This window comes from Nelumbo lutea, chromosome 5, assembly GCF_056320005.1.
Source record: "Nelumbo lutea isolate HS-2025 chromosome 5, American lotus-T2T, whole genome shotgun sequence".
NCBI lineage: Eukaryota > Viridiplantae > Streptophyta > Magnoliopsida > Proteales > Nelumbonaceae > Nelumbo > Nelumbo lutea.
Window position 1 is genome coordinate 82,653,320 of NC_142688.1, and position 13,937 is coordinate 82,667,256.

Sequence of the window (13,937 nt, forward strand, 5' to 3'; positions counted from 1 at the left end):
AAACTAGTAGAAGACTAATTCAGTTCGGGTCGGATTGATTTTGATTTTCATACAAGAAAACCGAAACCGATCCAATATAAGCCCAACCCAAAACCGACCAGTACGAATGAAAACCCGGCCGACTCGAGTTGGGTCGGTCCGGGTTGGTCGGTTTGGTCGGGTTGGGCATTCTTTATCAACAGCCCTACTAAGCTCCAATGAAATAATATCTCATGATAGAAATATTCTTTATTACAAAATTACAATTTTCTTTGCCAGCATAGAATCAACATTAAATGGCTTGTACACCTCCTTTACAGTTCCCACCACCTGATACGTACAAGGCAATATTCTCTCTCTCTCTCTCTCTCTCTCCGCAGTTTAACCAGTATATTACAAAGGTGAGCGGGAATTCAAAAAATGGAAGAAAAAAAAAATGACGTGGATTTTCTGTGAATGTCTCTATTATTTCTCTTTGTGGATCTATGTATCTGTATTTACACGCAGGACCGCCATATCCTTCCCTCCAAAGAAATAACAATGATAGAGATGTCGTCATGGTACCGACGGCGATCCCCCTGTGGTATTTCAAGCAATTCGTGGAAGTCCATACCTGCAGCAATTCACCAATGGATGAATGAATATCAAAATTCTAGTTTGTCACTCGCTATACATATATTTATTTCATTTTCCGCATCTTTATCGACTCTGAGCAAGAGATGAAGTTGGAAGTAAAGTAATTAATTACCAGCTTTCTTTGCTGCACGGAAAAGGGCTTCTTCCACAAGATGTTGTGCGGGATCCCCATCAGGCGACGAAGCAATGAAACGTTCAACTTGAGACACAGCTTCTTCATTGGTAAAGTATTGGTAGAGTCCGTCGGATGACAATATCAAAAATCTGTCTCTACTGCCCAGTCTATGGTGGTAGAGAGATGGAGTGCAGGTGATATAAGGGGATGTTCCTATATACTCTATTCTGAACATCTCCAGAAGTGCATTGTTCCATTTGGGCTGCCAGAAGGAAGAATTGAAATTGATTCAAATCTTAAATTTTAATGGGCAGAAAGAAAGAAATATTCCTTTGGTTATTCGTGTCCCATTCGTTCGGGAAATAATGCGATCGAATACCTGTTTCAGAAATCCAGCTCCAAATGCTCGTGTAACCTTCAATGAGCCTTTCACGCGGTCACTTGTCACAGCTAAAGCATCATCTGGGTGTTCCTTCTTTATTCTCTGAACTTCCTGAATGGCAACAAGAAACAAGTTATGCTTTGCTACTAATAAATCTACACAGGTAACAAGCTAATAATATGGAAAAAAAAAATGAGATAAGATCTGATGTCAACAGAGTTGCTAGCTAGACTACTGTTTAATTAAAGTGAGACGATTGGATTTTTTTTCTTCTTCTTCCATTGTTTTCAAATTAAAAGGAAGCCGAAGGTGGAGGACTTTACCTCTTCGACACAGGTACTATGGTCCATGGTAAGCTGAATAGCAGCTAAGTTGGGTAAGGTGTCGCAACGATCACCGTCAAATGCTTCAAGATCATACAAAGTTTCCTCCTTGATTCGCTCAAGGTCCTGGCGAGCTTTTCCGAGGCAAAGGTCAGGCTCTGCTTTCTGAGATAAGACCGCTCGACTGTCTCCCACATTCATCAAGTAGACATCTTCTCCCTTCATTAGCATCACCAATACACATGAACCCATCAAGGCCAACTCTGGATTTTCCATTACCATCATATCCGCAACCTCTAAAAAGGCTTCCTCCGTCTTCCTCAAAGCCTGAGAAAGTGCTTTCAAGACATCTGAGTGGTTAATGGCGGACGACCCTTGAGAACTGGAGCGTGTTAACTGTTCCTTCAACCTCCTATCAAGCTCCAATCTCTCTCTGTCCCATTTACACTTCCATCTCCTCTGACTCTCCTCCCACTTCTTGGTTGCCCCTTTAAACCTCTGCTTCAAGTTCCTGCCACGATTCCTCTTCGTATTCGTATTAAGATCCCCAGTAGCAGAGGAAAATGGATAACAATAATTCTCCGTCTCGACATACTGAAAACAATTTTCATCCATACGATTTGTTGTCCTTGTGTTATCAGAGTCACCGGACTGGCATGAACCATTTTCCAAATTAAGATCGGTGTCCACGGGAACAAGGTTGGTTGTGGCGGAGGAGGGGGTGGTGGTGGACGACGATTCATATTTGTCATCCCATAGCAACCCTTTGAGTTCCTTGTGGACAGCAGAATAGAGATTGGAGAGAAGATAATCAGGGGCATCAGGGCCATTAAATCCATCATAAATTCCGACGAAAACCCACCCGTGTTCCTCGGATATCACAACATGGACTCGATCTTCCCCAGCCTTCCCTTGAGCCCATTGAAGATTCTGGCTTTGAAAAGAGTAATCTTCATCCGAGCTCCCGTCACTGCTCAAATTAGTGCTACTGACCACCGTGAGGTTTTCCCCATTCTTGTCCGACCCAACAACCCAATCCGATTCCTTAACAGAGACGACCCCCTTCACCGGAGCAACCATAGCGTTCTTTCCACCGCGAGCGATCGTCTTCGTGATCGCCTGGCGGAGAGCGCGAATTAAAGACTCCCTCTTGGATCTGGGTCTAAGCGCATAACCCCCGTGAGAGAAGCTCCTCTGGAATTGATCAAACCCCTTCTCCAGAGGACCCGAAAACATTCCACGATCAAGGGGCCCTGACATGAAGCCTCTCTCGATCGGACCGGATAAGAATCCCCTCTCCAGCGGTCCAGAGCCCATAATTCCCCCGAAATTTCCGGACAATGGGCCGGAATTCATCAAGTACCGGGGAACGGGTTGCAGGGGAATGAAAGCAAAGGAGGTAGAACTCTCAAAAGCGGCAGCTCGATCAATATTATCATAGGAATAGAGATCAACAAAAGCAGTAGAGAGAGGAGTAGACGTGTTGGCACTTACAGAAGCACCGGAGATGGAGCGGAACGTGGTGGCCTCCTCAGAGTGAACCTTGGACGAGGAGAGACGAGAAGGATCGGGACGAACGTAACAGAAGGAGTGGCCAAGGCCTTCATCGAGAGGCTCTGATATAACGAGAGCTAAGTCGTGACGGCGGCGAACTCCTCCGGCACCAGAGAAGCAGACGCCGAGCTTCCCACAACCGTTACCCATCAAAGAAAACCAATAAGAAATGGTATTTCAGGCGTTACAACCCCTAGAACCGATATATCATGGCCGACTTGTTGCTTCCTTGTTTCTGTGTTTTCCCAAGAGAAAAAAGAAGCAAGTAATAAGAGATGGGAGAGGGATGAGGAGAGAGGGAGAGGGGTTGACTTTTTGAGTGGGGATCTTGAAAACTCTTTTTTATTTTTAATTTAAAAGTTAAGGTGTTAATATTTATTTATTATTTTAATAAGGTTTTGGCGTTTGGCTTTCTGCGGAAGCGTTGACTAATTGATGTTTTCTTCCTTGCGAGTGAAAAAAATCTGGTTTGTCAGTTGGGGTAAAGTGAAGCTAAAGGAAGGAGCAATAAATTTCGGTGGAAATTGGATTCAAACCAGAGCACCAAAATCCAACCCTCCTTAAAGGGAGTGCCAACGGATCCAGCCATTCGATTGGATTAGAGGTGGAAGCCAGATCATCAATGAAATCAAATTGACACGTGGCCGCCGTAGCCAACTAGTCATGGATGATTAATTCGAGAGGCTAAAGCGTTTAGGTCCTTAACTAAACTTTTTTTTTTGTCCTTTGTTTTTCTTGCCTAGAAGAACACTAGAGGGATTATTATTTTGGTTGCTTCTATGGTTATTTATTTATTTAGGGGGGTTGGTTCATTGTCATTGGTTGTGACTTAATAATAATACTAATAACGACCACCGCACCGCGTGAGCTTTTTGGAGTAATAAGACAGAAATACCCCTAGATCGGTTGACTAGAAGGAGAAGCCCTCCGCCCTCAGTGTCAGTGTCATTTCAGAGTACGTGACCCCTCAGAAAGGCAAGGATCCGCAGGCCCCTGGGCCAAACATTGACCTAATCGCGTTGACGGAAATTAAAAGTAAGACGGGTTACGGGTAGTAGTAGTAGACTAATGAGTGGTCGTGGTGGGGGTGGGATCCCACTTACCACTAATGAATTGAATTGGGAATTTGGTTTGGGGATGGAGGAGTTGGGCCCCCCACCGGCAGGCGGCAGCGCACCGCCAGGCCAAACGACTACTGTTAACTACACCACAGTTGCTACTTCCACTGCGCTTTTCTTTTTGTCTAATAAATAATACCATCGCTTTGCTCCCCAACTTTTTTTAATGTTTTAACCTGATCGCATATTGTTTAGACAGGACAGAAGATGATGATAACCACGTTTGAAAGTTTGGACGGTCAAGATCCAATCCTATCTACATCCCCTACTTAATTGATTTATGAGGCTGACTCGACAACAAGGGTATTCCCCATTCCGTATTAGGAAGCTAGTAAATATTCCATACATATATGTATGGGTGCCTTGACATGCTGTAAAAGAAAACTAAACTAACGGTTGCAAACGTGGAAAGGCCTCAGCCCTCAGAGAGGGGGATATGATCCTCCTGCTCAGTGCTCACATTAATTTACTATGTACAGTTGCAGTTATAGTTGCATTAATGAGTGGGATCTAACACACTTGACTTGTACAAATCCACTCCCAATCCCAAGTATGCAACCCACAAGCCACATCAGTCATAATAAAGTGAAACATGGAGCAATAATGAAATATAAAGTATTAAACGCAAGCCATGTGGCAGTTGAATTCGTCCATCCATTCATTCAATGACTCATCAAACAGGCAGAGAGGAGAGCAGAGATGACACTAATGTAGGATAGATATATAATTGCATCCAACACTAATGGATCGGATGGGGACAATGATGCCTCACTCTTGCCTCGTTTACATATCTCATAAATATAACTTCTTATTATATTAACTATTCATGTAAAAGTTCTCATCAATACAATACACTCCTTATGTATTTAATCAATAAAATATGTCAACAATGGGGAGAAATTTTCCTAAACCACCATCCATCTCCACAATCAATTTGCTCGACCTTTTTTTCTTCCCTTTTATTATATCTCCCACCAGGCACCAACTCATACTTTTCACTGTAGATTTTTTTGTTGTTTTGTATTTTAAGAGGGACAAATTGGTCAACAATAATATTTTAGTTCTCACTAATCCATATACCCATATGTTATTTTTGAATTTATGCAAAGTATTATAAAAAATATACTTACTTGTAGAAGTGATACCCGTTTCTTAAGTGGATAAATAACTTTTTCACTTTGAGGGAAAATTGTCAATATTTGGATGGGACAAAATTGTCCATTTTAATAATGGATTTTTATAGTTAAAACAGTCATTGTCTTATTTACCTGTGAAAAAAAGAATATGAGTAAATAACCTCCCCAAATGCAAACAGGGCCAATATATGATTGCTAATATTAGGACTGCAAATAAGTCCGTTTATGCTACATTTGGAAACGATGCAAAAATGTGTGAATACAAATATGTAGAGTATAAAACAATTCATATAAATTGCAAAGTTTTGTTAATTTTGCATTAACAAAATTACCTTCTTACCAAACAGACTTTTAATTGTAATGGATGCAAACACGAATTCCAATAAAACATATACTTTTTTTTTATTAAAAGCCCACTTGAATGCAAATTTACTTCTTTTTATTGATGCACTTTTATATCTTATTATCAATGCAAATATGCGACGGTCCGTCATTTGTCAATGCAAAAATGTAATGTTTCCAAATACAGGCAAAAGTGAAGCAGAGTACAAATTTACTCTAGACCAAGATTTACACTCCATATGCATCGTTTTCAAATGCATCATTAAGATCTAAATAGAATCTGAATTCGATTGGTAAGAGACAGTCTAATGAATCAAATTGAATTGGAAAAGTCGATTCATGTATTTAAAGAATCAAATTCAAATATACCGTGATTCGGTCCATTAGTTGTGAAATATTATATATTATTTATATATATTATGTATATATATATATATATTATTTGTATAACTATATATTATATATTATATATTTTAATATATTATTTATATTATATGATCAAGCTTTTTTAGTACAATTTAAATTGAACCCGATATCTGATAAAGTATTTGAATTTGAATTCAAATCAAAATCTTGAAAATCCAATAGATTCTTATTAGATTTGGATCAACTGGATTTCTTATCGAATAGGATCTGACCCTTTACCGAATCTGATCCTATCCGTTTGCAGCACTAGTTAATATATTATAGTTTAAACCTCCCTAGTCTCGATATGTTTATATTAATATTATGACTTCCCTTTACTTCTCAAAATAGACTAATACATCCTTTATTGGATTATTCCATCAAACAAAAACCTCCCCTCCATCAAGATTGCATTAAGACCCAATTACATGTAACCTTAGGCTCAGTTTGAAAAAGTAACAAAGACAAATATGTACAGTACAAATTATTTATAAAACAATATAAAATACAAGATTTTGCACTCTATATATTTGAATTTGTACCCCTTTCAAACTGAGCCTTATGATTCATTCAGGAGTACAAATTAATGCAAATAAGTAGAGTGCAAAACCTTGTATTTTGTATTATTCTATATGCATTTGTACTATACATATTTGTATTTGTGCTCCTTTCAAACTGAGCCTTGAGTGCTATTCAAAAATCCAAAATTTCCCTTCAGGGTTGCTTTAAATACTTTCTCTCACAGACTCAGTAGCAGAGAAGACTCCCCGGCATCCAATTGAGTGCTGCAAATATGGGCATTGTTTAGCAGAGAGAATCCTCTATATCAATTAGAGACTTCAGACTTCTCCCTGCCAACAATAGAGGGGCCATTGCCTTTGGGAGTCACTGTCATTGCCAATGAAGAAGATATTTAGGTCTTGTTTTCTGTTTAGATTTTGTGAAAATCAAAATCAAAATAGTATAATATGAAAGTTATTAATGTGAGTTGATCGGATCATATTTTGTAGATTGCTAGTTAACCAGTCTCTTAACGTAAAGCGATCTGTACTATATGCGAAGATATTTATGCATCTTGGAATCTATGTAAGCAGTGTACTCAGCACAAGACAGAAAACAGGAGAAAAAACGCAAACAACAAATAAAAAAAAAAAAAAAAACAAAAGAGAAAGAAAACTAACACAAAGAAACAACAACCCATGCACTACGAGGGATCAAAACAAGAAGACAAAGCAGTCATCAGATGGACATCTAAGGCCTCCTAAATATAGCTCGGAGTCGGAGGAGAGCAAAACACAGATCCTCAACTTCAAGGCCTCTCAAACTAGCTGAGGCCAAAATATGACTCGGCACACATACGCTTCCCTTCTAACAAATTGAAACTCAAAAGAGGAGCCACAGAGATTATAAATGTCTTCAATAACAGGCGAGTAATCGAAGAACCTGCTTTAAGAGTTTTAACTGCAAACAACATTCACGAATTGCAAAAAGTTCAACATAAACTGGGGAGGCAGCTCTTCAAGCCCCAGCTTTACTCACAAACAACGGAATCACAATCCAGTATATAAACAAAACCAAAGCCACCTAAACCAAAATTTACAAAACTTCCATCTGTATCTGTCTTAACAAAACCTGATTTTGGAAGCTGAGGAGACAATCCTATTGAGCCTTGTTGGGAGGCTTTCTTCACTTCCATCATCATCCTGTTGGCAAGAGTGATAGATTAGAGACATTAGGATTGAGACTAATATTATTAAAGATAAAAGTCATTTCTTGCTTTTCAAATATGCCATGACATAGTAGCAGAAAATTCTAATATTTTGATATTACCTCTCTCTTGCTTTGGGAATTGGGATATGATATTACCACAATTCTCCAACCACCATTTCCATTTTCCACCACCACCCAGCAATCAAGGCAAGGGATGGAGTATCATTAAAGAAAATATTTAAATTACAGTCAAACCAGTAGCTCTGGCATGATCATAGTGTAACAAGGCATGGGTAATGGGTTCAGCTTCCTTGTGACACAGATGATTGATTGTCCAAAGCCATCCCACAATGAGAGAGAGAACATCCAACACAGCAATACTATTCAAGCAACATTTCTAGATGAAAACTTTAATTTTTGGAGGGACTTTTAAGGCCCAAACATTTTTTCAATGCTTAGACTCCAACCTGCCAGAGTTGACTAAAAATTTTCCATTGAGGCCAGGAACCCACATCAGCCTGTCTGACCCTCCCAATGTTGGGATCCCTTAACTCCATGATTTTTGTGGATGTAAAGTCGTCAAAATAAGTATGGATCTCTTACCAATATCCCAGGATTTGTTATGAGGATCAATCAAATCATCACTTACTCTCTTAACAGAGCAAGGATTCACTTGCGGCTCAAAAGCTTGAATTCAAGTAATCCCAGGCCAGTATCCAGGGATCCACCCAACATTAATGTTTAAATTCTCCCTATTTGACACCTTCCAACAATCACCCATCTTGAGTATATCTCTCCCTGCTCCAAGTCTTCTGAAACCCCAAGAGGAGTTTTGAGGGAGCGCTGGCCAATCAGAAATTCTTATTTTTCAAATATTCACTCGAAATAACTTTTAGCCCAAAGACTCGCTATTTGAGCAAAAGCTTCTGAGCTCTTGAAGCTAGGGCTATTCATAAGAATGCCCAATCCGATCAAACCGATCAGCCCGGACCGACCCAATCCGAGTCGGCTAGGTTTTTATCCGTACCGGTCGGTTTCGGGTTGGGCACATACATAAACCGAAATCTTGGGTCAGTTTTGGTTATGTTGCGTGAAAACCGAAACCAACCCGACCCAAACCGAACTAGTATTCTACTAGTTTTGCAGTTCCTACTTCCTAGTTTGAGTAGTTTCCTAATTCTTAATAGTCTTCTACTTTTAGACTTCTACTAGAATTAGAATTCTAGAAGGCCCGTTAGGCAATTACAATTAGAATTCAATTAGGTGTCATTTTTTAGTTTTTTACTTAGATTAGAATTTAGAAGGTTTCTAAATTTTTATTTTATTGATTTACCTACCTAGATTTACCTAGTTTTTTATTCTAGAAGGCCCATTATTGACACTTGTTTTTACATGAAGAATTTATTGATTTTATTCTTTACCCGAATTAAATTTAGATTTATCTTGGACTCTTGAATATCAAATTATCAACTAATTCAGATTTTATTTGACTTTGTACAGGAGCAAAACCGAAACCGACCCAAACCGACCCAACCCGACTCAAACTGACCAGGTTGGTTTGGCCTGTCAATAGATCGATTTCATTCCCACCTTAACTAACCCGACCAGGTTGGGTCGGTTGGAAAAATCCCAAGAAACCAACCCAACCCGACCCATGAACACCCTTACTTGAAGCCCACCCCTATCTCAGTCTCAGCCAACCCAATAAATTTTCTTTTGATTCTCATTTTCACCCCCACAAAATTTACTTTGAGCTATTGCAAGCAGATTTTGGAAGGACATATTTGTCTTTTTAACCATTTTATTAGTATATATAACAGCAAAAAGTATCTAATTAATGACTCCACCCCCTAGTTATATAAGCTTCATGGTCACCTTGACATGTCAGAAGAATATTGAATGGAGACCGATCCAAAATTGTCACCAACTATTGTGAAGATAATTAGTTAGTGGTGCCTATTGCATTGACTTCATATTTAAACTATATATGAACAACCAATTCCAAACCACCTCCCTCTCGCCCTTATAGGCTTCGATCGGAAAGAATACAAATACATGTAAAATAATATAAAATACAAGATTTTGCACTCTATTCCTTTCAAACTCAAGCCCTGAAAAAAAAAATATTGACTCCAGACTTCATCAGGTTAGAGTTTGTTTTGTTCAGTTCCAACTACCAATCTGGTCTAAACCTGACCCTCCAGTTAGCACTAACATTGAATCACCGAACTGACAATAACAGTATATTTACAAATAAACAACCTTATTATTATAACGTTTGAGCTGTAAAACACATCTAAATCTTATCTGAAATTTGACCGAATCGAGGGGTCTTGGATTGGATTTGAGCTTTATGAGATTTTTAAGTCAGATCCAAAATTAATCTTGATCTGTTTCATTATATAAGGTGCTTATATTATTCATATAAGATTCAAAATTACTAATAGGATCGGATCTTAATAGGATTAGATAGGATAAAACCCATATCACGCCCACTCAATGGACGAAAGTTCCAAAACCCAATCATCAAATTATATAAATGGATCATCCAAATATTGGACTTTAGAATTTCAGACTACATGGACAGTCCTTAGACTTCGTTTCAAATTGATGTAAAACCTCATCGGTGTAAAAGTACATTGATAAGGTTTTACACTGAACAGTAAAAAAGTGACAATTAACTTTGAAAAGTGGAATTTTACATTGATTTTATTGATGTAGTATTTACATGACAATCAATATAAAGTTTTACATGTGATGAGGCTTTACATCGATTTATAATGTTAAATTTCACTCCATCTAAATGCCTATAAATCTAAGCCAGGGTAGAGTTTTATGTTAATCTTGATTTACATTTATTTCAAATATCAACAAAATCGAACCAGCGTAAATATTTGCATTGCTTCCAATCACAGCTTAAAGGTATTTCCTGCATCTACCCATGGGATTGCAATAATATCCTTAGACTGAACAAAGCATAAAAAATCAATGATCAAAAAAAAAAAAACAATTAGAGAAAATTTCTTCAAACAAAACTCTTTTTCTCCCCTTTCCCTCCCTTTATTCAAATCTCTGTCTATATTTGTTTTTTAATTTATTATTATTAGAAAATATCTATGATATCAAAAAGACATAATATTGAAAGAGTTTTGATCAATCAAAACACCCCTATAAATTGCCACAAATAATACCATCTGATTAGCCACCTCTTTTATGATACTGGCTGATTGGCTGTAAATTTTTCCGACATCATATCTGAATGAGATATAAGGGTAACTACATAATTTAACACTATACATCAACTCAAGCTAAGCATAAGGGATCAGTTTGTATAATTTATCTAAAATGTGGAGATAGATTTTTGGAGAGGTCAGACTTCAGGGCAGTTAAAAAACTAGAGAGGAGGTTTAAGTAATTTACAACAAAATAGGCTGATTGGATTGGGTTTGGACCTTGCCCATTACATCTGCTACAACTACGAACGACTATATTCATGAACATATCTACATACAAACAATACATAGATATCATATTATAGAAATATTTTACCAGGAAGAAAACATAGACAACTATATATTCCCTAACCTTAACCCAATCTTCATCTTAATGAACAATGGGCTGAGTTCAGGTTAGCCCGACTCAAGTTGCAGCAAAAGATCCATTAATTTTGCCAGTGGGTGGCTCCTTATTCTCGAGATATTAATTAAAAAAAAAAAGTTTCTAATATGTAACTATGTAATGATAATTATGGGTTGACCCACAATCCATCGTTATATGATCCATCAACTCTATAATAAATTTCTTTCTTATTTATTTAATTTTGGAAAGGCCATATTGTGGATCGAGACAGTGAGTGGGAACAATTGCACATAATTTTACCACCGTGAGCAGCTGAACCCCCAGCACCAGCAGTAGCAGTCGTCTATCACGGCATTATATCCCATCCACACTGTGGAGTGTGGACTACCACCTCTTAATCCTAGAAAGGGGCCTAGCTGTTTGCTCGTGACTTTTTATTTTGTTTGGTCCTTGTTGGTATCATTGTTCTTTGGCCCAGTTCCCATATGTCTTTGTGGCAGTTGAGTTGGGCCCAAAAGATAGTACAAAATGCCGTGAACTGCGTGCCCACATTATTTACGTCTTTTTCTCTCTGTCCATGTTTACTTGCCGACTTGGAAATTGTATAAAAGCGTTCATGCCCACTACTACTCTCATTTTCGACTTGGAGCACACGTTTTCTTTATTTTAAGTTAAAAAAAAAAAAAACTCGGCCATGAGTGGTGGAGTTCTGTGCAAGAACTAACAAGGCAGATAATGATATCCCTTTCAACGTTGTTGGTACTTAACGTTTCTTCCATGGTCCATAGAGTTTTCTCTCTCATTTTTGAGGTTTTGGAAAATGACATCTGATTGTGTGTGATCTGGATGCTTTTAGCTGGAAGACAGTTCGGACGTCAGTGTTTAACTGGTCAATCGAATTGTAAGTTAGTATTTGCTTAGTAGATTGTGAGCTGAAAATCAGTAATCTTGAGAGTTAGAATGCACTTAATCGCACGTACCTTGTGTCACTGAGGTAGATGCCCTTACATAGGTGTTGTTTGGCGTAGGCATCACTCGTCGTGTCCGAGGTCTTCAAGAAGACATGCCTAATCGACCCGATGTCCTTGGAGGTAGCCATACATGTAGACCAATCTTCGCGTCTTGTTCGGTTTCCTCTAGAACATTCGATACGGGGGCCAACTTCTGAAAAGCCTGGGAGTGTCAGGATATGCATGTCGAATTGGTCGGTAAGCACGTCTCACAGGTCGCCACCTGGACCTCAATCAAGTCGGCAAGCCCTCAAGTAAGGTTGCTCCTCATCAAGGTCACTTCGGTTGTACTAATGAAATGCCACAAATCAACCCCAGAATGAGGTGCTACAAGCCGCTTAGAGTTGTGGATGAGGTCATTAGCTAGATTTTCACCAAATCTGTAATGGTGGTAGGTCGTCGGGTCGGACTCCACCTCTTTGGTTAAGACAAATCATCGCCTAGATGGTATCGAGGTATCATTCAACTATTCTAAGATGCCATGTGTCATAATATCATTGGAAGACTAAATCCGCCCTCATCAACATTCTTTCACATTATCGTTAATGAAAAGATGAACTAAGTTTTTTCTCATTTTTCCAATAAAAATACTAAGGTTTAGACTTCTATTTGGGTTAGAATCAATTTTATATCAAAAAATTGCGAGCAATTAAATCTGGTTTTATTTCCTTCCTGGATCAAACCCTTAGTGGACGAGTTAAATGTGGAATTTTTAACTACATTTCGAACTTCTGAAGAACACATTCTTGGCTCTAAGTCAGGCAGATTTGACCTGTTTTATATTTTCCATTCTCACACTTCATTTGATGGGCGGATTGTTTGGTGCGCTTTCCCATTTCTCATCTTAAACGCGACAAATAAATTTGAAACTAGAAAAAAAAAAATTAATCTTCCATTCCATGTATTAATCCTCGACTCTATTCATTGGAAAAATTGGTCTAAAGCAATTTCGTATTACTCATGACAACGGCAACAGGGTTAGTCCGTCACCAAAGCTTAAAACTGAAGGCCGGATTTGATCCCAATCCCAAGTCTCCCCAAAACCAGTCAGATGGAGATAGGAGAGCTTACCAAAGAAGCCAAGCCAGTTGGCACATTTGTTTAAAGCACTTTGCTTCTGTATGGGAACACTTCAAAATACACATTTAGTCAAATAAATACTTATTTTAAGTGGTGGGATCATATAATAATTGGAAAATAAACACTTATTCATATTTGTTAAAAATATGCAAAACAAATGCTTATTTTTAAAATAAACTAGAATTGAGTGGCTTTTTTAAGAGCTTATTCAATAAGTTTTTCTTTTAAATAAAACCGTCCTCCAATTTTTGTTTATTTTCCAATGATTGTCCTAAACACCCTTCCATAGAACCATTCCTTGCTCCACCGATGTAATTGGACTATGTTTGATTCCGTAAGTATTTATTGAAAAAAATACTGTTATCGTGCATAAAACCATTGCTTAATTTCAAGTTTCAACGTTTATCAAATAAATACTAAAAACCATACTCATTTGGAGATCATCAAGTTCTTATTTCCCCCACCCCTAGGGCACTCGATCGGAACCACAGATCGGCCCCTAGGAGTTCCGATGGGTGTTACTTGAAACACCCATAAAAGGTCCAACCAAACAAAAAAGCAATAAATA

The 13,937-nt window shown here is 38.2% G+C and overlaps 1 protein-coding gene across 1 annotated transcript; it reads right to left on the reverse strand.

Moving 5' to 3' along the window:
- Window positions 1-213: 213 nt before the first annotated feature.
- Window positions 214-3,412, reverse strand: LOC148853122 (putative protein phosphatase 2C 23). The gene is made up of 4 exons (XM_088942850.1): window positions 1,436-3,412; window positions 1,110-1,223; window positions 728-992; window positions 214-592 (listed from the first exon to the last, which is right to left on the reverse strand). The coding sequence occupies exons 1-4, from the start codon at window positions 3,137-3,139 to the stop codon at window positions 477-479; spliced, it is 2,199 nt and encodes a 732-aa protein (XP_088798976.1). The 5' UTR covers window positions 3,140-3,412; the 3' UTR covers window positions 214-476.
- Between the last annotated feature and the right edge of the window lie 10,525 nt (window positions 3,413-13,937).